Below are 24,757 nucleotides of genomic sequence, written 5' to 3' on the forward strand. Positions count from 1 at the left end.
CCGGTAGCCCCTGGCTCCTTCCTCCCTCCATTCACCCCTTTAGGCCTTTGGATGCAGAACCCTCCGGGCAGTCAGGGGAAGAAGAGGCCAGAGTAGTGGTGGACAGATCGAGTGCAGGCACATAGGAAAGTTCAGAGCAGTCGGGGCCTCATCCCCAGTGTCCTTGAGCCAAGCCTGCCCAGGGTGTCAGCAAGACAGGATATCCACCTTCATGAAGACTGAAATTTGCAAGTTTTGGGCATGTTTTTCATTACGAGTGTCATAAATAAATGGAAAGTAAAGAACACAAATCATTCCTGAGACACCTCTCCTTGAAAGACATCACTGTAAGTATCTTAATGCACCCAACTCATCTCTCCCTCCATGCACAGCTCTGCAAATGCATACCTTCCTTCAGGAGGGGCCTAGTGATCAGCTTTTTCTATGTCACTATGTCATCTGTATCCTTCATTTGCAGAGAGTTCCTCCTTAGGTATAAGCATGGACAACCCACTTCTAATGTGGCAGCTCACATTCTTGAGCAATTATTAATATATCCAAGTGTTATTCCTACTTTCAACAGACTATAAACAAATAATGCTTCCATACTCTAAAGAAAGTTCCTTAGAAATTACCAACATTTGCCTCAGTTTTATGGAGAGTGTTTCAAATGGGATGGTTTCTAAAAGTCTAAAATCTTTTCGGGAAATCCTGACTACAAATATGTGTGCGTGTGACACACACACAGAAATTTTTAGTTCTGTGGCACAGAGACTGAAAAGAGATTGAGTTGTAAAGATTCTGATTTCACTTTCATGAACCTGGGTGCCTGCCAGGGTAAGATCATGGTGTAAGAAATCTTGTGGAAGAGTGACTGAGATGCTCTCTGAATCATAGGACCCCAGGCCAGCAGCATCAGCATCACTTGGGAACTCCTAAGAAATGCAGATTCTTGGGCCCCCAGCCCAGACCTGCTGAATCAAAAGCCCTGGGCATGGGGCCAAGTAGTCGGTGCTTTTAATACTATGTCTCAGTGTCTACGATGCACAGGAAAGTCACTTTCCATTGTGTTTTCACCAGGGGACTTCTTTCCAAACACTTCCTATGCAAAGGACACTCACCAGTCCCTGGCTTGTACTCCAGGGAGCCCCCAGAGAGATTTCTGGAATCTCTGGCATTCAGAAGTCACAACGAGAAAATGATTGCCCTGGGGGAAAAACTGCATTTTAAGGAAAAACAGTAACTCCACTGAATGCAGCAGTTAATTTTAAAGTGGCAATCAGAAGATTGCCTCTCAGGCGTTGGGATAGGGAAAGGCCCGCCTTTATGACCTTTGAAAGGTGAGTGTAGATGCCTTAGTGCACGGGGGAGAAAACCGAAGACAAAGGCTTCCCTGGAGAACTCCCAGGAAGCAAGCCTGAGGATCATTCCCAGACCGACCCCCCCATATGACTTTAATCATGGTAATTTTGTAAAAAGAGGAAAACAATTTCTGTTAACAGAATCCCAAACCCTACTGATCTTTATGGATTAAAGTCAACACTTTACCCTCAGAAGCAAATTGAAAGCCAAACCCACGATGGAATATGCGGCAATAGGTTCCATATGTTTTTGTCTCCATCAGCCTAGGTCTCTGCGTATACACCGGGCAGTTTCCATCCCCCTATGCAGGAAAGGCCTTGCCACATGTAAGCATCAGTTTGCTCCCACCACCTTCTCTCAAGGGTCCCCTGTTACTCATCTTGTCATGTCTTTTTGCCCGGAGGGGATGCTTCTCCTCTCTAAATGAAATTCTCCACTGGTGCTCTTCATCCCATTATCCACATTTCTTATCATCAAATATACCCTTTTTTTCATTCAATGTCATTCTTCCCTCTCCTTCCCAACCATTCCTTTTTCTTAAATGTGCTCAGGCCTCCATAATCTTAAACTCTTCTTTCTCCTACTCCTCATCTTCCTTCTTTGCTTTTCAATGTAAAGCTTGTGAATGCAAAATATCTGAGACAGGTCTTGGTTAATTTAGAAAGTTTATTTTGCCAAGATTAAGGACACTGCTATGACACAGCCTCAGAAAGTCCTGAGACAGGTGTCCAAGGTGGTCGGTGGTGCAGTTTACTTTTGTACATTTTTAGGGAGACATGAGATATCAATCAATATGTGTAACATGTACATTAGTACAGTCCAGTAAGGCGGGACAACTCAAAGTGGGGGCTTCTAGGTTACAAGTAGATAAAAGACAAAAGGCTGCATTCTTTTGAGTCTTTGATCAGTCTTCCACTGAACACACTATTTAGTCTGGCTCAGCAGTTCTGCATTTTTATATAAACAATAGGGGTGAGGAAGCAATCAGATAGGCATTTGTCTCAGGTGAGCCTCAGAGGGATGACTTTAACGGAAAGGGAGGCAGGTTTGCCCTAAGCAGTTCCCAGCTTGACTTTTCCCTTGAGCTTAGTAATTTTGAAGTCCCAAGATTTATTTTCCTCTCACAAGGTTTTCATCAGTGCAATCCGTACTTCCTGCTTGCGTTCCCACCGAGGGACCACCAACTGATCCCCAGTGCCTCAGTTTCATCTCTGCAATCCACATCATCTTTGAAGATCATCCAATCCAGACCCTGCCTGGTCACCACATTGACAGGCTCTTCCTCAGCACTTCCTCCCTGGCCTCCCTGCAGCCTTCAACAGCTGGCCACTGCTCCCTTGAAATTTCTTTCCTCTGGATTTCCAAGACCTGTTTATTTCCATGAATGCAGATGTCTAACAAGATCAGGGCCCTCCTTTCTTTGTATTCTCCCTTAGAGTGATGGCTTGTCAAGTGCTTTTCCCCACCATCACTACCCAGGAAGAGGCTTGTGTCTTTTTGCATGAATCTCTGCCTCTATATCTGTTCTCTTGTCAGTCCTACACCTACGGTGGCCTGAAGGGCACCTTTGCTTGGTTTGCCCCATTGTAGCAAATTCACACTGTCTTGGCAACAGGGTTCAGTTTCCCAGTTACCTCAGATACTTCTCTGGGCTTTTCACAGGCTGGTTTTGTTGTGCCCTGAGTTCTGAGGTCCCCCAAAGATGACCACCAGAGACCTAAGTCAAAGCCAAGCGGCCGGGATCACTTTATTGCAGGTTCGAACCCGGACCTCTCTTCGTACAGGCGTAGTCAGGAGGGCAAGAGAGAGGTTCCGAGCACAGCTCAAGCCTACTTTTTATAGTAAGGCACAAACAGGTTACAGAAGATTAGGGCATTTTTGCAGTTACAAGATTGGGATTGGTTGACATTTTGAAGTTTGAACATTCGGCAGTTTCTGATTGGCTCCCGCCCTTTTTTAAACCACAAACGTCTAGGGGTTTTTTTTTAGACAAACTGCTTGCTTAACCATGGGTGGGAGGGGGGTGGTTTCGATTGAGCAAGCAGGGGGTACGTGACTGGGGGCTGCAAGCACCGGTAATCAGAACAGAACAGAACAGGACAGGGACTTTCACAACGCTTGTCCATACGACGTCTGAATCTATAGATAACATAACCGGTTAGGTCAGGGGTCGATCTTTAACCAGGCCCAGGGCGCCGCCCGGGCTGTCTGCCTGTGGATTTCATTTCTGCCTTGTAGTTTTTATTTCTTCTTTCTTTTTTTTTTCTTTGGTCTTTTAGCCCTTACAGTTTGATTTTTTTCAAGTTACCCAAGAATCTCTGATCATTCATCTCGTTCTCCCTGTTTCTAGTCCTTTTCCCCACTTCCAATAATCAGTTATCAGATCCATCTTGACACCTATTCTCTTGAGCTTCCTAGATGCATAATCATACCATATAAGCTTTCCCCTTGTCATAACTTTCATACTCCTTAAATTCTTTTTATTTTGTCAAATTGTGTCAGTTGGCATCTCCAAAATAATTTTAACTAATAATAGTTAATTTTTTTTATTTCTGACCTTAATGGTAATATTTCTAGTGTTTCCCATAATGCTAGCTTTTAGGTTTAAATGGACATACAAGTACCTACATTTATATATATAGATACAGATATACACACATAAACACACAAACTCATACAAATATTCAGATATACTGATGTGAGTAAATATCCACTGTTGTCTGTTTCATTAATATTTTTATCAAAAATAGAGGGTAAATTTATGAAATGCTGAATTTTATTACATTTATGGAGTTTATGTTTGTCCTTTAATCCATTAAATGGTGAAATATATTAACATATTTTCTTGACATTGAACCATCCTTACATTCCTGCTGTGAATCATTATCTGGTGATTTATTTCTTTCTAATATGCTATTTGATCTTGCCTTCTCTTAATTTATTTGGTATTTTTCCCATTAATACTCCTAAGTATTATTGAGCTGTAGTTTTCCTTTGTGTGCTAAAATATACTACATTCATTTCTATAAATGCTGGAAATCTTTCATATTTTTTATGCTCTGGAACAATTTAATAGCTTTGGTGTTAACTGTCTCCTAGCATTTGGTAAAATATATTTGAAGCAGCTGAATCAGTTGCTTTTTGAAGGAGTTAGATCTTTGATAAGGTTTTATATTATGTGTGATAATTAGACTACTTAGATTGTTTATCCCTTCTGGAGTTAGTTTTTCTAATTAAGAAAACCATCTTTTTAAATGTATAATTTAAATTTAAATTTTATATATTTGGAAAGAGTATTCCATTAGATTATTTTCATTTCTTCTACATGTAAATATTTTCTTATTCTCATTTCTTGTCTTGCATATTGGTGCTTACTACTTATTTTCTTCATGAAGTCAATGTATCAATGACAGTTTCACCAAGAAAACAGAAACTTTTCTAGGTATTTCAAACAAGAAGTTAATTAATACAGAGGATTGGTTGTTTACAAAATAGAAAGATTGAAGGAGTAAAGGCCAGACATCTGTAGCTTTCAGAGTTACTCTGGATTTTGAAAAGCCAGAGAGTTGCAGAAACATTTAGAGATCAACAGTGATGATTACAGATAATCCAGTACTGGAGCAAGTGATTCCCAGGAAATGCTTTAAGATGTTTAAGATGGCCATAGACCTTTGCCTCTGCCAAAGCCCATCCTTACATGCACTGCTTCCAGAAATGGGAGCATGTGGCTTCTCACTTTCTTTCACCTTCCAAATCTCATGCTAGTGCCTCTGATTGGTGGGATCTAACTGAAAGCTTCACAGACAAGAGAGTTAGAAAATGTACTCCTGATATTTAGAACCTGTGATACAGAGGAGAGTGTGAAAGAACAAAGTATGCAAAGTTGTATGTTATTATGTTCAACATATTGACATCCGTTTCTTTTTTTTTTTTTTTTGAGACGAAGTCTGGCTCTGTCGCCCGGGCTGGAGTGCAGTGGCCGGATCTCAGCTCACTGCAAGCTCCGCCTCCCGGGTTCACGCCATTCTCCTGCCTCAGCCTCCTGAGTAGCTGGGACTACAGGTGCCCGCCACCTCGCCCGGCTAGTTTTTTGTATTTTTTAGTAGAGATGGGGTTTCACCATGTTAGCCAGGATGGCCTTGATCTCCTGACCTCGTGATCCGCCCGTCTCGGCCTCCCAAAGTGGGCGCCGTGCCCAGCCTTTGACATCTGTTTCTAATATATTGACTTTTGTTTCTACATCAGATCCCTCTTTCTGCTTTCTTGGGCTATCCTTTATTTCTAACATCCTAATTAAAAATCTTTGGTTCATATTTTTATTCTTACTCATATTCTGATGTAAGTATTTAAGGCCATGAATTGTCCTCTGAGTATTGCTTTAGCTACATTCCACGGGTTATCTTTTGTAGCATTTTCATCATTATTTTCTTAAGTAAGTTTTTTTGGAGCCTGCTACCTGCTCTTCTTTTTGCTCTATTTCTATTAATTGCTAAAACTTTCAAAGGAACACTTTACATTCCTCTTTTATTTCCTAATTATATACTTACCTTATGTGCTTGTCATCCATCGGTGTTCTCAACTGAAGATTCTACTGTCCCTCATAAGGAGCATTTGGAAACCCGTGGCAATATTTTAGTTGTCATGATAATTGGGAGAGGGATGCTCCTGACATTTAGTGGGCAGGATCCAAGGTTGCTAAAAGTCTTGCAATAGGCACTGCTGTGCTACATAACAAGGAATGTTGTTGCCTAAAATGCTAGTAAAGTCTCATTAAGGAAAACAAAAGATTTCTAAAGTCACAGCTAAAAAATAACTGGCAGAGGCAAAACTTGTACATACATTGGACAAACACAGTGTTTTTCATTGAGTTTTAAATATTTTTACTACATTGTTACTAAATTATCACATGACTTACAAGATCCAGACTTCCCTGTTATCCAAGTAACAGGTGAAAGTTCTGGGACTTGGACCTGGGACTTTGCCCACACTGAGGCAGTTCAAGAGTGAAGCCAAACAAATGTCTTCAATAAGAAAAAAAACTAAGGCCAAGAATAAAGTCAACCTCTGTTTCTATTGCAAAGCGAAACAGATTCCTTATTTGCTTAGTTAAGAGACTGTACCTTGCACAGAATCATCAATGATCATAAAGGCATGATTATTCAGACTTGAACAAAAGGTTTGAATTTCACATGTTTTTAATTTCAAAACAGGAAACCAAACTGAAGCCATTATTTATAGAATCACACCTCCTTAAAAGCCATAAGAGTTTGGTTAAGAATTAAAAAATGGACTTTAAACTTGAAAAGTAAGTGTAAGTAGAGGAACAGATTAATTTTCACCTGTATTCATTAGACCTCTAACTGTTTTAGAAAAATAGTATCATTATTCAGTATGTGTCTTATTTAAATTGCATCATCATAACTATTACACTTAAGGAAGTCCGTAAGATTTTCTGCAGAACATTTTAAAACAAACACTTGTTTCTTCTTCTAATTTAATAGTCTCTCAGCCCTAGTTAGCAAGTGGAAAGTGGGTTCATAAAACGTCTTCAGATTGCATCTCAGCATTGATACATGAGTCAGTCATTGAAATTGTGCCCCAGTTTGTCCTTAAGTAATATATAAAGAAAAGAATATACCCCTATTTTGATGATGTTTGGGGGGATAAGTATTAGTTAATCCACTAGTAACTTGTCCACGCTTAGAAGTTAATGAATATAACAGAATTACCCAATGGCTCAAAAACTACTTACTAAGTGAAGTGACAAACTAATCCACGCTTGCTACTGAAATTATAACAATGAATAACACATGCACTCTGCCCCTGAGAAATCTGTTCCAACAGATGACACACAAATGTTAACAGAACCTTATAATTAGAGTCACCACGTAATGCATTACTGGAATGCAAACAGGGGTGTAATGATGTAATGCAAACTGCGACGTAATGCAAACTACAACGTAATGCAAACAACTGGGATGCTTTGAAAGGAAAAGATGTTACTGCTACCATTTTTCAGGGCAAATATGCATAAAGCTGAGCTAACTGGACATGAACTGTTATATTCGCAGCACTTCTGACACCAAATCAGTGGGGTTTTTCCACACTAACAACCAGTTCTCCAATTCTGTAGATGCTGCTAGCTGAGTGTCCTACAATTCATTTCAATTCTGACACTGACTACCTGGAATTAGCCTCAGACCCCAGAGGGGTAAGAGCTCAATTCCCCAAGGCGTTCCTCCTCTCAGATGCCAGTTTCCAGTCTTGGGTCTCATGAGTACCCACAACTTGCCTACAAAGTCAGGGGTTCCCACAGGCTTTCCCTTTCAGGTTTGCTAATCTGCTAAAATGGTTCATAAAACTCAAGAAGCCACTTGATTTACGATCATGGGTTTACTACAAAGGTTACAAATGGCGAAGAGTTACATAGGTCTTGAGGTCTCGAAGGGTCCTGAGCACAGGAGCTTTTGACCCCATCGAGTTGGGATGTGCTACCCGCACCATGTGGATGTATTTACCAACTACCAATCTCTCTGAACTCCATCATTAAAGAGGTTGAATGACATCAGAATGATTGACTAAATCATCAGCCATCAGTGATTAGCCAGGTCTCAAGCCTCTTTCCCCTCTCTGGATGTTGGTGAGGTCGGGGAGTGAGGACTGAAAGTTCTGTATTCCAGAGATCCCAGGGGTCTTAGGAGCTGTGTGTACTAATCACACCGGGGTAAACTGAAATAGAAATCAATGGTGGCTTCTAAGTTTGCCCAGAGCAGACTTATGCTTCTCAAAGGGTAGTCCTTGGTCCAGCATCAGCAGTAGCAATTGAGCCTTTGTTAGAGATGCAAATTCTAAGACCCAACTACAGACCTGCTGCAGCTGAAATCTAGAAGCAGAGCCTGGCACTCCTTGTTTTAATGAATGAGCCCTTTCAGGGTGCTCTGATACCCACTCAAGCTTGAGAACCAGTGAGCCAAGGAATATAAAGAAGCGGGTATTTGAGTCTGGTCGAAAGGGATGAGAAGAAACCTGCCAGGGAAGCCCAGAGGCATGGCTGTAGGGGACAGCACCCCAGGTGGAGAGAACAGCAGGTGGACGGCCCTGGGGAGTCAGAGGACCATAGAAGAGCTTGCAGGGCGGGGTCACAGCATCACAGGGCTAGAAGGGCAAGGCTGGGAAGTCCAGAGCTTAAACACAGAAAAAAATGGGCTTTTAATCTGGGAGTGGCAGGAATGTGTGCATGTGTATGTATATTTTTAAAAGGAAATGCCATTTTTAAAAGGACATTCATTTGCTGGAAAACAGAAGCTGATCCGGAAGAGAGTTTTCTCTCTCTCCCTCCTGAGGGCTGCTTTCCCTCCTGAGAGTGGGAGTGGTTGTGAGGCCTTGACTGTGAGGCATTTGGGGCACATCATTGCCCGCCCCTCGGTACCCGTGTCTGTGTTGGGTGTGACGTGTTGGCTCACAGAGCTGGTCCACCACTATCTCAGGGACACTGACAGTGATATGTTTCTGGGAGATCACCTCCTTTCCACTGTGCAGCGATTTGGGTCATCGTGCACAACCTCTGTGAATCCTGTACACACCTGTGCATGTCTCTGACCCGCTGAGTCCCACCTGAGCTGCAGCTGAGCCTTGTCCAGGATCACGGATGGAGCGGGATCCTGTGACCACTCAGGCTTCTGCAGATTCCACTTCTACTCTCGTCTCCAACACAAGGACACATCTGTTGAATCGAGGTTCAGGCAGCTGAGCATCAGAATTCTAGAAATCCACCCTGTTTACTGTAAAAAGTATCTGAGACAGATCTCAGTCAATTTAGAAGTTTATTTTGCCAAGGTTAAGGATAGGCCAGAAGAAAGGAATACAGAATCCCAGGAACACAGTCTGTGGTTTGTGCCTTTCTCCAAAGATGATTTATTTTGAGAGCTTCAATATTTAAAGGGGAGAAGTGGACTGGAGGGGAAAGAGTAAGGTTATGGTCTCACTACTGAATCCACAGGTCTCAAGGGAAAAGGAGCAGGCAGAGAATCGTCAACCCAGTATTCATCTCACTCAGTAAATCGGCACCATACACCAGATAAGGTGAACATGCGGTAGCTACCAGTGGGGATGTTTAACCTTGTATCTGCGGCTTTCTTTTTAGGAACAAAAGGAAAGGCGGCTTTTTGCATGACTCAGTTTTCAGCTTGATTTTTCCTTTTGGGGTAGTGAATTGGAATCCTGAGCTTTTCTTTTCTTTTAGCATTACTCTTGCCCCACGGTGTTGTCCCCTTTCAAAGGCTGCCCTGAGCAGCGCCCTCCCCACATCTCCACTGCACCTGCCTGGAGGGATGTTGGACACTCAAAGGCCAATCCCAAATCCATCTTTCATTTTCCTAAATTGATCTTTTAGAACAGATGTCGAAACTGCAAACTTACCAGAGTGCTAGAAATATTTACTTGTATTGCCTTTCTGTCGCCCCAAGGGATTGAGGCCCATCTTCAACGGACGCCTCCTTAGTCCTCTTGCTTTTCGTCTGTAGTGGTTTAAATCTTGTTCTTTCATAGAAATATTCTTCTTCAAGAGGCTCCATATGTTAAAATAATTTTCTTATATTTTTAGAGTATGTATCAAAGTCATTTTTAAATAACCTATTCCTGATCAAAGATCACTAAAATCAGAGAAATAATTGCAAAATTTACCTTAAGGGGGCATCATGCACTTACCTGGGTTAAATATATAATTCTGCCAAGTTAGCAGAGAGATGACTGGTTTTACAAAACTCAGAGGGTCCTATGTAACCTCTTGTTCTGCTTTATCAATGCTCGAAGGGCTAAACCCCAAGAAATGGGGCTTAGAGCCATGAGCTCCTACAGTGGCTCCTGCTTTGGAACTTAGGAAAGCTGCCCTCCTCTTTACACTTGAGAAAACTGCTAATGTGCGGAGTGTGACTTTCCCTTCTGAATGGCCCCACTCCTTTTGACTAAGCAACGCCAAATGTCAAACTTGTTTTCAATGTATATTTTAGAGACTTTCAATTTTCCTTAAGTCAGGAGGGGTTTGACTTCTGTGGAACTGGCATGAGAGATTTTCGTGCCTGGTGTCTACAGTCTGCTCCTTTCCTCCTCTGAGACAATCTCTTTGTTGTATTTCCTTATAAGCAAACTCTGAGTTGTCTGAGTCCGTCTGAGTTGTACACGGCTTGGGCTGCAGAGCAGTGAGAACAGGTGTTCCACCCAATCTGCAGGACTCCTTCATCTGTATTTCCAAAGGCAGTGATAAAATCACTTTTAGATCTGAATGTATTTTGTGTTTATTTTATTTATTTTATTTATTTATTTATTTATTTTTATTTTTTATTTTTGGAGACAGAGTTTCGCTCTGTCGCCCAGGCTGGAATGCAGTGGCACGATCTCAGCTCACTGCAAGCTCTGCCTCCCAGGTTTAGGCCGTTCTCCTGCCTCAGCCTCCCAAGTAGCTGGGACTACAGGCGCCCGCCACCATGCTCGGCTAATTTTTTGTATTTTTTAGTAGAGACGGGGTTTCACCGTGTTAGCCAGGATGGTCTCAATCTCCTGACCTTGTGATCCACCCGCCTTGGCCTCCCAAATATTTTGTGTTAATTTTAAATCAACATTAGTTTGGTTCTATTTATTTTTTCCCCTACTGCATTAACTCTTTTGAGACAGGGTTTCTCTCTGTCATCCAGGCTGGAGTGCAGTGAAGCGCCATTTCGGCTCACTGCAGCTTCTGCCTTCCAGGCTCACGTGATCCTCCCCTCAGCCTCCTGAGTACCTGGGACCACAGGCGCATGCCACCATGCCTGGCTAATCTTCGTATTTTTTGTAGAGATGGAGTTTCGCCATATTGCCCAGGCTGGTCTCAAACTCCTGGACTCAAGTGATTTAAGTGCCTAAGCCTGTCAAAGTCCTGGGATTGCAGGTGTGAGCCACCATGCCTGGCTCTGCATTCACTCTTTAATATCATTTCTCAAAGTGTCTTTTAGCTATAATTTTTTTTTTTTTTTTTTTTTTTGGTCGGAGTCTTGCTCTGCCACCAGGCTGGAGTACAGTGAGCGGCACGATCTCGGCTCACTGCAACCTCCAACTCCCTGGTTCCAGCGATTCTCCTGCCTCAACCCCCTGAGTAGCCGGGAATGTAGGCACATGCCACCACGCCCAGCTAATTTTTGTATTTTTAGTAGAGATGGAGTTTCACCATGTTGGCCAGGATGGCCTCGATCCCCTGACCCTGTGATCCACCCAGCTCGGCTTCCCAAAGTGTCTCTTTTTTATAGTGGCAAAATATATGTAAAATTTGCTATTTTCACCATTTTTGAATGTACATTTTAGTACTATTAAGTACATTCACATTGATGTACAAACATCACCAGCATCATTTCCAGAATTTTTTCATCTTCTCAAACAGAAACTCTGTGACCATTAGACATTAGCTCCCAATTCCTCCTCCTCCAAGATCCTGGTAACCATCATTCTACTTTCTGTCTCAATGAATTGACTATTCCTGGTACCTCACTTAAGTTAAAGTCCCTTTGGGATAAATTTAATTAATTGAAATATTGAACAAATATAGGAATGTTCACGAAGTCTTAAATAGATAGAGGCTGAGAATCAAACAAACTGGCATTTCCATCGACTTCCTTCTATACAACACCTAAGTCATGATTGTTAAAGTTAGCCTTTCAGATTTAGCTCTCTAAATTCTCTGGTGAGAAACTGCTTGTTACTTTGTTGTCTGTGTTTCCTGCTGATTTATTACTGTTTCTTGTTGTCATCTCAAATGGAAACGTGGAACAGGCATATTTAATATTGGTGTTTCTGCTGAAAATCCACTGGTGTTTTCAGCTGTGGAAAGAGTAGAAAAGAAGCAGGTACATTTCAGCAAATGTATGATGACATCAATCGCAAAACGAATGTTGACTTTAAAGATGTTAAATAAAAATATGGAGGGAAAATAAATGCATCTTAAAATGAATGAAACTCACTAATTACAACTTATGAAGACAGGTCAGAAAAGTGGAATATTAATAGTTGGCCAGTTGGTCATTAACACAAAGATATGCCGGTATGGCTAAGATTTTTTGAAAGAGATTTTATGAGCTCACCATCTGCCTTTTACTGGGGGACATGCATATGAGTCTTTATTCTACATTTCATCCTTTCCTACAGGACAGATGACTGTGAGAGAGGGCTGCTACAGAGACCTGAAGTTTCAAGTAAATACATCTTTCTGCAATCCCAAGACTCGACCTGTCACGGGGCTGGTGCCTTGCAAAGTATCCGCCTGTCCTCCCAGGTAAGAAGCATCGTGTTCATCAAAGCAGGTTTCCCAGTTTGCAGACGTGCTCAGCGAGTCTTATAGCTCCTGATGTAGAGAGAGAAGTGCTGATTGCCATCATGTCACTCATAACAGTGGAGAAGCAAAGGGGACAAGAGCTTCCTGGACAAGGGACCTAGAGAGTATGTTTAGCTGGGAAGTGGTCTGGAAATTCTTGTGACTGTAAGTGGACATTCTTAGAATGGCATCGTGTTTGTGGTATTTGTGCTTTCATTGGTTGCAGGCTGGCAGGAGTGATAACACGCTATGGTGATAATGATGCATTCTCTCTTAGCCTGCTGTCCTGTCCGCTAGTGTGTGCTTTTCTTGCCGAATGAAACTTGCTGGAAGAATGCATCAAAAGGCCTGCCAGTGGGGAATGGACCCTGGATTCCTCAGTGCCTTGCAAACATACAGTTGTGAGGGCTGGAGCCGCAGAAAGTCAGGGCTCTTGTCATCCTACTCTACCCTCACTGCTACTGCCCCTAGGAGTTCCTAAACCCAAGCTTGGATTCTCTAAGGCAGGACGTGGGGAAGGACCCCTTGAGGCAGCCATGGTCCTACTGCAGTGTCAGGAGCTATCACGTCTGGGCAAGGCCTTCATCCCGCTGTTCTTCACTTTCTTCATCTTTACATGGGACACGTCACAGAAGGTTGTGAAAACTGATGCAGGATTTTTCTCAGGCTCTTTGCTGGACCCCCAGCAGGGGCGCCTTGTCTACTTGGTCTCCTGCACTCAGCCCCTTGTGGGAGGGAGCATGTGAGCAAATGAGTGCAGGATCCAGCTCGTCGCTCTGAAGACACAGGAGCAAGCTCCGGGTAAAGCCCGCAGCCAGACCAGGCATGTTGCCTGGAGAGGAACACAGTGGTACCCAGGCCAGGGTGCCTGTGACCCCAGATCCTCAGAGTGGGTGTTAATGTGCTAATTAGCTTTTTTTTTTTTTTTTTTTTTTTTTTTTTTTTTGAGACGGAGTCTCGCTCTGTCGCCCAGGCTGGAGTGCAGTGGCGCGATCTCGGCTCACTGCAAGCTCCACTTCCCGGGTTCATGCCATTCTCCTGCCTCAGCCTCCTGAGTAGCTGGGACTACAGGCACCCGCCACCTCGCCCGGCTAGTTTTTTGTATTTTTTAGTAGAGACGGGGTTTCAACGTGGTCTCAATCTCCTGACCTTGTGATCCGCCCGCCTTGGCCTCCCAAAGTGCTGGGATTACAGGCGTGAGCCACCGTGCCCGGCCTAATTAGCTTTTTCAGTTCCATCATCCACAGCCCAACGGACAGAGGTGTGTTAGCAGCTCAGTCAGCCCCAACCCTGTAGTGTGTGGCAGCTGCCCTCCACCAGCGGGGGCAAAGGGCCAGCCTTTCTGGTACCCACACTCAGTGGGCCCCAAGCTCTTGTCCAGCATCCAAGAAGAATGAGGTCATGCTTGACCACTGAAGGATGGTGAGGGCAGATAATTTTATCAAGCGATAAAAATAGCTCTCAGCAGAGAGGGGAGCTGGAGAGGGTATGAAAATGGCAGGTCGTCTGCTCCCAAAGTCAGCAGGTCTCCTCCCCCAAGTTAGGCCATCTCCCCTCTACCAACTGAGCCTGGGGTCTTTAGAGGCACAGGATGGGGGCAAGCCAGGCCATATGTACTATTGGAAAGGGCAACATTTGATTGCTTAAAAGGCATTATTGAGAAAGAACGAATTGAAAGAGAGTAGGCAAATAGGAATGGAAGTTCTCACTCTGGTCTGTGGGTTTTGGGCTGTTTTTGGCTTGAAGTTGGGGTTTCATGGGGACCTGGCCCTGTCTGCCTAGGATTTCTCTGCCTCCTGCCTCTATTAAAATGCACCTGAGATCACATATTTACAGAATGAAATTCTAGCTCCAACTAGATCTTTCAAATAGCCCAAGGCACTCAAAGACTTAATACAAGATAATCTAATACATTTTGATGATAAAGATCCACAATAGCTGGCAAATTGATCCCAGGTTTGCTGAACTATGCCTCAAAGCATGACGCTGGTACTCTCCCTGAGGCAATAAAGTACAGGAAGGTGGGAGGCACTGTCTGTTGTTGGAGGTGTTACCCCTGGTCTTTCTCTCAGTAAAGAGAAGGAGGTCACTTACCAACATTTGAAGAGCCAGGACCCTTCTTGCAATCACAGTAAGGAGGACACCTCCTTGGAAGATGTTGTCCTCCCAGCACACCTGCCCCTGATGTGATTGGGCACATGTCACCTTATAAAGCCACCAGCCCTACCTCAGTCACGGTTCCTGAACCACCACTTCCCAAGACCTGCTATCAAGAGAGAGGCAGTCAGAATTTACACAAGAAATTAAGTGCTTAAGATGCAGCACACTGAGGCATGGGACACCCTCTGGGGGACTCTTCCCGGTATCAACCAGGGCCTGTGGAGTTCATGCACACCCATGGTGATGCTCCACGGCCCTCAGCTGTCCCTGAGCCAACCCTGTGGGCCACTGCAGGAGAGCTGACTGCTGGCCTTTCCCACCCTGACAGGCCTCCAGCCTGTGCTGAGCTCCATGACAAAAGCACAGCCCACTCACCAGGGGCTCCCTCTGTGTCTGGAATGACACACCAATTACGGACACACCCACATCGTTTAGGAAATAAACCCCATGGCTGGCTGAGGCAGTATGTAGCATGGCACCATTGTGGGCAAAAGTGATCTTCCTGTCCAAAGGAAATGGAGACCCCTTGCTGAGTTGTGTCAGAGAAAAACGAAGCCAAATACTGGGTAAAGTGGTCGGGAGAGATTTTAGTCAGTAATCCCTGCTGCAATAGGGAAAACATTGTGGCCTGAAGTGAACTCCTCTTCGATCAGCACAGATATTTTACAGGCATTTTACAGGGAGATTAGAAGAGCGGGGAGGGGCAGAACCAGGGCTCAGGAAAGTTGGGGAGGTGAAAACCTGCAAAAAGCATAAAGAAAGGTTGGTCCTTGTGAAATCTCTCGGTTTGCCAACTGGTGATCATAGAAGTGAGGCTCCCACCTTCCCACAGAGACTGGGAGACAGGGGTCCTATCTTCAGGTGTCAGCCAGAACAAACAGGAAATGCTTTGGGAAGCCTTGAGATTTCTCAGACAGGCACTTTAAAAGGGGCTGGGATTATCTTAGGGATGTAGCCTTGAGCTGTTAGAAACCATGTTGGTAGGCCGGGCGCGGTGGCTCAAGCCTGTAATCCCAGCACTTTGGGAGGCCGAGACGGGCGGATCACGAGGTCAGGAGATCGAGAGCATCCTGGCCAACACGGTGAAACCCCGTCTCTACTAAAAAATACAAAAAACTAGCCGGGCGAGGTGGCGGGCGCCTGTAGTCCCAGCTACTCAGGAGGCTGAGGCGGGAGAAAGGCGTAAACCCGGGAGGCGGAGCTTGCAGTGAGCTGAGATCTGGCCACTGCACTCCAGCCTGGGCGACAGAGCGAGACTCCATCTCAAAAAAAAAAAAAAAAAAAAACCATGTTGGTGTTTGTTCAGGACTTTATAAGCCCAGGTGAGGCCTTGTGAAGCAGGCTCAGAGGAACCTGGCTAGAGTTTGGCCAAGGACAGAACATTGTCAACTGCTGCAGCAACTTGACCTCCCACCCCCTGCTCCCTAGACAGTGGAGTCTGCTCGCGTTCCAGTTGGTGTTGACATCACCGTGACCTTGATTGCAGGTCCTTGCCTTGCCATATGGAAATTGAGAGCATCGCTTCCTGTGCTGAATTCCTCTTTCCATACCGTGTTTAGTCCAGGTTTGTTAAGTGAGAAGCATCTGTGGTTCTTCAAGGCACCTAGTTACCAGTGCTGTGAAGTGGGGAAACCACTAAATTAGACTTAAAGAAGTGTGTGTGTGTGTGTGTGTGTGTGTGTGTGTGTGTATGTGCATGTGTGAGTTTCACATGCAGGAGGAACTAGGGTTACTAGTTCCATGTGGAAGTAAATCCGTCAGGTTGTTAAAGCTCAGGGTGATTGGAAATGTTGAGTGCTTGAATGCTGTTTCTCAAGCTAGTCGTATTAATGGATCAAGCATACCCTTGCAGTCTAGTCGGCCCTGGTCTACTCAGTGAAGCCCATCTAGAAAGAATGCTAGAGAAAACTCACCCCAACACAGGAACAAGCTACCAGTGTCTGGGCTCCTAATTGTGTGCTTCGAAGTATCACATAATTCAGATACGAAGTGATAGTTGGGACACCCCTGAAGAGACCCCTTTGCATCTGCAAACTCCACAGGACCAGGCATAGAAAGCAGGAGTGCCGGCGGCCTCAGGGCAGCAGAGAGAAGCAAAAGCAGTGGCAGAGGGGAGCAACTGCGTCCTTTCCCTAGGATGGGCCTCCATCCTACCGCACGGGGAGAATGCTAGCAGCTGCTTCGGTTCTTTCTTGGAAAGAGCAGAAGAGTTCATTTAAGTTATGGTTGCCCATTGTTGCAATCTGCTTGTTGGTTGGTTGTTTTCTTTCTTGCCCCTCCCCCATAGTGCCCAGAGGGACGTCCTCCTTGATACTCACTGCAAGAGGAAACGTGGGATGTTGGGGATGGGCCTGGTGGGAAGGGAGCTCTCCTCCTCCTGGGGCTACTCTTCCTGGTGTTACCCAGACTACTTCTTCAACCAAACCTCAGGTAGAACATGCTCAACAGGAGATTATGTGGCTGCTCATTTACTGTCACTCTTAGTGGTTTGCTGTTTCTATATCGTCTCACTGTGTTTTAAATCTGTCAAAACATTGCTTTCCAAGCAAGACCATAATACAGTTATTGAATTTTAATAATGGAAATCTAAGCAGCTTCTTACACGGTCAGATAAAATTGCCCTTACCCTCAACCATTATCCAAGACTGTCATCCTCACCTCTTGTATCCATTTAGATAAATCTTTGTTCCTGGTACAGAATTTTCACACTTACTATCTGGAAATATCTCTTTGGAATTGAAATGACAGGAGCTCCCTTTTCCTGCTTGCAGGGTGTACAATGAGGGTGTGGCTCACTTCTTTGATGGCCTGCTGCCCAAACCTCTATGGGTAGCAGGCAGATGGGCAGGTTGTGGGGCTCTGACCCCACAGCAACGTCTAAGGGTGAATGTTTACAGCTCCTGAATTCCCAGTGGGCATGTGTTACAGTGTGCTTTTCTAGTTTTGCCTTCCCTAGGCAACTTGTGTTAATCAGCTCAGTTAGACCCTTTGCCTTATCCCAAGGACAGAGGGCTTTCTGTATCCTGCGTTCTTGCTTTGGTGTACTGGAAAAATTGTACCACACATGGGCTTGGAGGATGAGTACAAGGTTTTATTGAGTGGAGGTAGCTCTCAATGAGGCAAATGGGGAGCCAGAAAGGGGATGGAATGGGAAAGTGGTCTTTCCCCTGGAGTTGGGCTGCTCCGCAGCTGAGTTCTCTGACCGTCCCAGACAAACTCTGGTTGATGGCCCACCGGCATCTGCTGGTGCCTGTCAGCATGCCCTTCCACCAACGTGTTTCTCTCGACACCCAACCACTTGTGTGTTCCTCTACCAATGTGTTTCTCTCGACGTCCAGCTGCTTGTCTATGTGCTGGCTAGGGTCTCAGGGGTTGTATAGGCACAGAATGGGGGCATGGTGGGCCAGGGTGGTCTTGGAAAATGCAACATTTGGGCATGAAAACAGAAATGCCTGTCCTCACCTAGGTCCATGGGCACAGGCCTGAGGGTGGAGCCCTCACCAGGGACCCCACCCTTCTCCTCCCAGCACTTCCCTGCCCTGCACCCATATCAGAATCAGATCTTTGCTTTGTCCACTGACACATCCCAAGGAATGAGAAACGTGCCTGGCTCACGTGGGACCTCAATATGTGTTCATAGGAGACGTGGATGAACCGTGGTCCCATTAGGCCAGGAAGAGACATTTCAGGTTTGCAGTGTGGCCTTGGGGAAGTGGCTTCACCTCTTGATGCCTCAGTTTGCCCAGCTGTGAGATGACAAAAAGAAAATGTGTGGAGTCACATGCCAAGCTCTGTGACTCCACTCTCCCTTGAGGCTGTTCTGTAGAGAAGCTTGACAGGTCCTGTCTGGATTGCCACCATTGAGAAATAGGCACTACTCAGACATCACAAAGCTTCTGGAATCAACTGTTCCTTAACACATCTAAACTACATTTGTATGTTCCCACGTGTCTCCCGTGTAAAGTATCTGCCTCACATCAGCCTCCTTCAGGAGCTCCCCTGGGAGGACCCTAAGATAGGAGCATTTGCGGTATCCTTGACTCACCATAGTGCTGCAAACAAAGGTCTCATCAGACACTCAGTCACCACAGCTCCTGCGACTGTGACTGTGACTGCTACTGCTGTGGTCAGTTTGTCAACACTAAATCCACCTGTGGGATCCTTCCAACACACCTACCTGTCTGTTCCTTGACTGTCCACTCAAATGGTCTCCCTTGATTCAGTCTCTCGCTCCTGCCATCAACAATAACTGCCCAGAAGGATCCCTCAAGGTCCATTTCTCCTTCCCGTCTTGGTTAATAGAAGCCCCTGCCCCATACACTGTATACACCCACCTGCACGGGGATCCGGGCTGGACACTGTTTCTGTCCTCCCAGGCTGAGGTCTGGCCCATGGGATGCGAGCCTGTACCCTCCATGCCGAGCCCTCAAGAGGCAGCTGCTCCTTCCTCTTCCTCTGCCCACCTCTGTGGCTGCAGCAGGGCCTAGCCTTAGTGAGCAGCTGCAGCCCCTTGGGCAGGGGTCACCTTCTGGGGGAGTAGGGGGCCAAGACAGAGGTAGTCGAGCCTGGTGACCTGGAGAAGGACTGTGCTCCCCCCGCCCTGCAGCTTCCCACCAGCTCAGACTTACACAAAGGGAACTGCTCCCTCTCTGTTAAGCCACGCCTGCTGGGTCTAGTTGGTGCAGCTCAGCCACATTCTGAGCTCATACACACCTCACCTGTGACCTCTTGGTCCTGAACACCCCTCTCCAGACAGGCCATGCCTCTTGTCATGCAGCTCCTATGCTTCAGGATCCACACCGATGTTGTCCTTCTGTCTCACTGCGTGGCTGGTCTTCCCACCGCTCACTGCCCAGGACCCCGGAGCCCCCACCCGGGCAGAGTCCATGGCAGTGCTGGAACCCTCCCCTCACCAGTGCCTGAGCTGCCTTGCTTCACACTACCTCCCTTATACTACCCTGGTCACCTCAGCCTGGATACCCCCAACTCTTGACCCACTCAGCACATGGAGATTAGCAGTAAATGCAACCTCCAAAATCCCATGTTCTCACTCTAAAAGTGTGGTCACCCAAGGATGGTACACAGTCCTTACACCTGTCCCTGGGTCATTTGCTCCCCACCTCCCAGGACATTGGGTTCACGTCACCTGCAATTTCCTCCGTCTCCTTGCCCCACACTCTCCACCTGGGACCTCAGACTAAAGAGAAGGAAGCAATGACCATCCCTTCCTCTTGCCAATATCTCTCTGTGCCTCCAATCCCCCTACTCTGCCCTCCCTCCCATCACAAGGGGCAGATGGCCCTCTGCAAGGGGAAACTTTGAGACAATATGGAAGCCGCTCTGTGGACCCGACGCCATACTTTCCTGTCTGGGAGAATCTTAAGGAGAACCAAGTCGATCTCCCCACCCCTCATCCAATGCCCGCAAATAGCAGGGGCCTGATCGCACGTGGGGCTCAGTACATTTATGTCTCACAGGAGAAACAAGGTCTCCAGACTCCCCTCCCACAACTCTCCTGCACTGGAATTCTTTCTATGGAGTGGCCTGGTTGGCATGGGTTATGTCCATGGGCCAGAGACAGACAAAGGCACGGGGCGGCATTGCACCTTTCCATGACACTGCCTGCCTCCCTGGTCTTGACCCTGCCTTCCCCACTTCAGGCATGATCCAGGCCTCCTGTCTCCTAGGATGAGGTAAGGATTCCACATAAACGCTCTCATGTGTGATAAACTCTCACTAAATCTTGGCTATGATTATTGTTGCTGTAAAAGGAGAAACAAATTCACAACAGTTATGTATTTAGTCTACAAAGCAAAACTATCCATGGCAAAAACACAGAATAATGGACCTACATTGCATATATCAACCTTGGGGATGGTTGTGTCACTGTATTATTTTAACAATTGAGTTGGGAGCACAGATTTTAATTTCAAATGTTACTTTACTTTTCTTCTGAAATGCAAAATATATTTCTATTATGTTCTGGATACTAACAATTTTTTTGTTCCTGATTCAATGGTCAGGAAACCCATGTTCCATTTATCTGAGGATGGAGTGTGCATCTTTCTTCCCGAATTATGTCTCCCTGTAAGGCTTCCCTGGCCTCGAGGCTGCAGGTGCTCCGACCTGTGTCCCCAGCAGCCTGGCAAAGCTGGAGCCACAGCCCCGAGGGAATAAGCAGCGCACTCCTTCCCCACAGTTCGTGCTCTGTCTGACACTAAGTGGGGCTCAGTGGGGTGTGATCTGGTGTTTCATGTTCAACTTGAAGGAGGGTCCCACAAGGATTGAGGGGTGGAACTTGTAAAACATCTTAATCCATAGCCTTCTGGCTTTTAACTTAAATGAAAAAGGAAACCTGCTGTGCTGGCTGGAGCCACAGCCTCCTCCTCAGCACCCGGAGACCGTCCTGCAGCCTTGCAGGCTCCTGCAATTGCATTGCCGGATGGGATCCCCTAAGTCATAAATCTCTGCTGGGGGCAGGGTATTGGGTGTCTAGAAGTCTTGCCGGAGATTCTCTTAAAATGTCTGTGCAGCCTCGATCAGCAGGAGTATCCTGGAGAAATAACAGGCGTCAGCAATTCCCACCTGCTCCTCCCAGACGGGGGAGCTGCTCAGCCTCCAGCTCTGGCTCCTCCCGCTCCTCCCTCACACAGAGCCTCCTCCATGCGCTGGCGCCGCCCAGACAAGCAGCCCACGGGCCTCCTGCGGCTGCCCTGCCTCCATCTGCATTCTAGCACGAATCAGGCATTTTTATCACGTGCTTTTGAAAAATGGATGATAAATCACACAAATATTTATTCCCTTTATACTTCTCAGTTTATCTAAATGGAGTGGCTCTTCAGGTCGTTGATCTTAACTCTCATTTTCTAAGCGTTAACACTAATCACACACCTTCCTGGACAGGGGATTGAAGATACAAGAGGAAATGCTTTCCAGATGGTAAATGGAGACTTTCCCCTCTGTTTTTCAGGACTCTTCTAGGGACGCCAAGTAAGAGTCTAGATAACGCTGAGTAAGAGTCTGGATCACATATCGTGATCAAATGCTTTGTTTTCTGTGTCACCCCGTCTCCACTTGATATTTGGATGGTTTATTCTTCTTGCTTATACAAAACCCATTAGTGGAATAATTCCTTTTACAACCAACATACATGGGTCCGTAGCTCTGCCTGCTTGTTGCACGCTCTAGAAATGAAAGATAAGGCTCGGCAGGGCAGCTTTATTTCCACTGCTCTCCTTTAGAAACACTTGCAATGGAAAGGGGAGAGCAATTTCCTTTTCTGGTGTTCCTTATCTCTTTTCGATCTGAGGCCGTGAAAATACTAACCACCCAGTAATGCACAGGTTACCAAGGGAATGAAAGGAAACCTGGTTGCTTAGGTGGTGTTTGTATAGGAGAGGGTTTTGCATCTCGGTTCATTTAATTATCTAAATAGCTGCGCGTTCCCAAGCAGCAGGATGAGCTTCCTGAGAGTGAGACCCGTGCAGCCCCCAGGGCTCTCTGCTTAGAGGAACTTCCTGTGTGGTTTTATTCTCTGCTGTTGCTACTGTGAAATTCCAAAGGATTTTTTTGTGTTTTTTTTTTGAGACAGAGTCTCGCTCTGTCGCCCAGGCTGGAGTGCAGTGGTGCGATCTCGGCTCACTGCAAGCTCCGCCTGCCGGGTTCACGCCATTCTTCTGCCTCAGCCTCCCCAGTAGCTGGGACCATAGGCACCTGCCACCATGCCTGGCTAATTTTTTGTATTTTTAGTAGAGACGGGGTTTCACTGTGTTAGCCAGGATGGTCTTGATCTCCTGACCTTGTGATCTGCCCATCTCGGCCTCCCAAAGTGCTGGGATTGCAGGTGTGAGCCACTGTGCCTGGCCTCCAAAGGATTTTTAACGAGGGGCCTGGCACATTTGTTTTGCACTGGGGCCCACGAATGGCATAGCCGGGGTGGCAGGCAGCCTCACTTCTGTGTCAACATGGGTTTCTGGAATATTTGGGAATTGTATTAGAATACTGGGTGTTTTAGCAAATCTACTATGCATTCATTCCTTGAGTTCAGGAAGCCGTTCTATACTGTTGTTGGATCATGGATGTGAGCCTCAAAGGTCCGTGGGCAGCAGTTCTCTGCTGTTTCTTTCCTTGTGCTTCTGGAATGAGAGCCAGTTTTACTCAACTTTGGAGTACTTGCAGGGGGAAGAAGTAACAGTGAGGGGCCCTTCCAGAGTCATTAGAGCTTCATTCTCTAGATCCCAAGGCTTCCCCGCTCTGCTGGGAGAGAGCCCAGTGGGGTGGACACGGGACCATGTGGCTCACCCACAGGAGCCACCGCGCTGAGGCCCACCTGATCGTCTTTGGGTGCCTGTTTGCCCACCGCTGTGCCCTTTGCAAAGACATCTAACCAATCTCAATCTTATCCAGGAAACCAGAAGTGCTGTGGCCCCTCCAGAATGAGTGCTGGGCCTGGCACCGTGGCTCACGCCTGTAATCCCAGCACTTTGGGGCAAGTGGATGGCTTGAGCTCAGGAGTTCGAGACCAGCCTGTCTGGGCAACATGGCAAAACCCCAGCTCTACCAAAAATACAAAAAATTAGCTGATGTGACGGTGCACACCTGTGCTCTCAACTACTTGGGAGGGAGAGGTGGGAGGATCACTTGAGCCCAGGAGGCAGAGGTTGCACTGATTACACCACTGCACTCCAGCCTGGGCCACAGAGTGAAACCTGTCTCAAAACAACAACAACAACAACAACAAAAAACACACAACAGCACTAAAATAAAATAAAAGATAAACACTGTTAGGGAACTGTTCAGTTACAGTGTGACGTCACCAGATCAGGTAGGAATGCCGTGACTTGAAACTGTCTAATCACCTCAAAGTGCTGATTCTGAGGTATAAAAGATGACACCTTACTGTATCTGCCCTGGAGAAGATGTCACTTCGCACCAAAACAATGAGCTTGAAATGTATTTAAGCAGGTACAGACATTGGCCTACATATATCTCTAATGACAGTCAAGTTATAACTACAGACAAACACAATAAACCATAAGCCAGATTAATTGGACTTATTTCATGAAACACTGAAAAGTAGCGTAGAAACCATTGCAGAAGCAGTGGGGATATAACGTTCACTTTCTAAATGTGAATGTGTCATTGTACATCTAGAAATGTGACTTAAGTAGTTCTGTAAAGTATTTTGTACCTTGGGTTTCTATTTTTTGTTTGCTTGATTTTCATTTTGTTGTATGTGTATGTGTTTTATTTACTTATTTATTTTTAAAGACTATTTTTTTCCAGCAGTTCTAGCTTCATTTCATAGCAACATTAAGCAGAAAGTAGAGTTACCATATATTTCCTAGGCCCACACTCGTCCACCCTTCCCTTCCATCAACATTCCCCACCCAAGTGCTCTATTTGTTAAAATGTGTGAACCCACGTGGACATATCCCTATCACCCAAGTCCATCGTTTACATGGGCGCTAACTCTCAGTGTCATACATTCTGTGGGTCTGGAGAAATGTATTCTGACATCGGTCTACCGTGATAGTACAATACAGAGGAGCTTCACTGCCCGGCAGATCCTCCGTGCTCCGCCTGTTCATCTGTCCCTCCCTGACAACCCCTGGCGACCACTGACCTATTTACTGTCTTCATAGTGTTGCCTTTTCCAGAATGTCATATAGTTGGAATCATACAGCATGTGACCTCTTCAGATTGACTTCTTTCCCTTAGTTACACGCATGTAAGTTTCCTCCGTATCTTTCTGTAGCTCATTTTTTCTTAGCATTGGATAACATTTTATTGTCTGGATGCACCAGTTTTATTTATCCAGTCACCTGCTTAAGGAGATCTTGGCTGCTTTACTTTTAGTACATTTTTAGTATTTTTTATGTGTGTGTGTGTGTATATATATAATATTATATATAATATGTG

The 24,757-nt window shown here is 45.7% G+C and overlaps 1 protein-coding gene across 1 annotated transcript in view; it reads left to right on the forward strand.

Annotated features, from left to right (window-relative positions):
* Window positions 1-24,757, forward strand: part of ADAMTS16 (ADAM metallopeptidase with thrombospondin type 1 motif, 16) — a 185,399-nt gene that overhangs the window by 111,992 nt on the left and 48,650 nt on the right. Inside the window, exon 17 of the mRNA XM_011940955.1 lies at window positions 12,511-12,637. Within this exon, the coding sequence (XP_011796345.1) occupies window positions 12,511-12,637 (127 nt within the window). The remainder of the gene's footprint in view (window positions 1-12,510; window positions 12,638-24,757) is intronic.

The sequence above is a fragment of the Colobus angolensis genome, unplaced genomic scaffold (genome assembly GCF_000951035.1).
Source record: "Colobus angolensis palliatus isolate OR3802 unplaced genomic scaffold, Cang.pa_1.0 Scaffold196, whole genome shotgun sequence".
NCBI lineage: Eukaryota > Metazoa > Chordata > Mammalia > Primates > Cercopithecidae > Colobus > Colobus angolensis.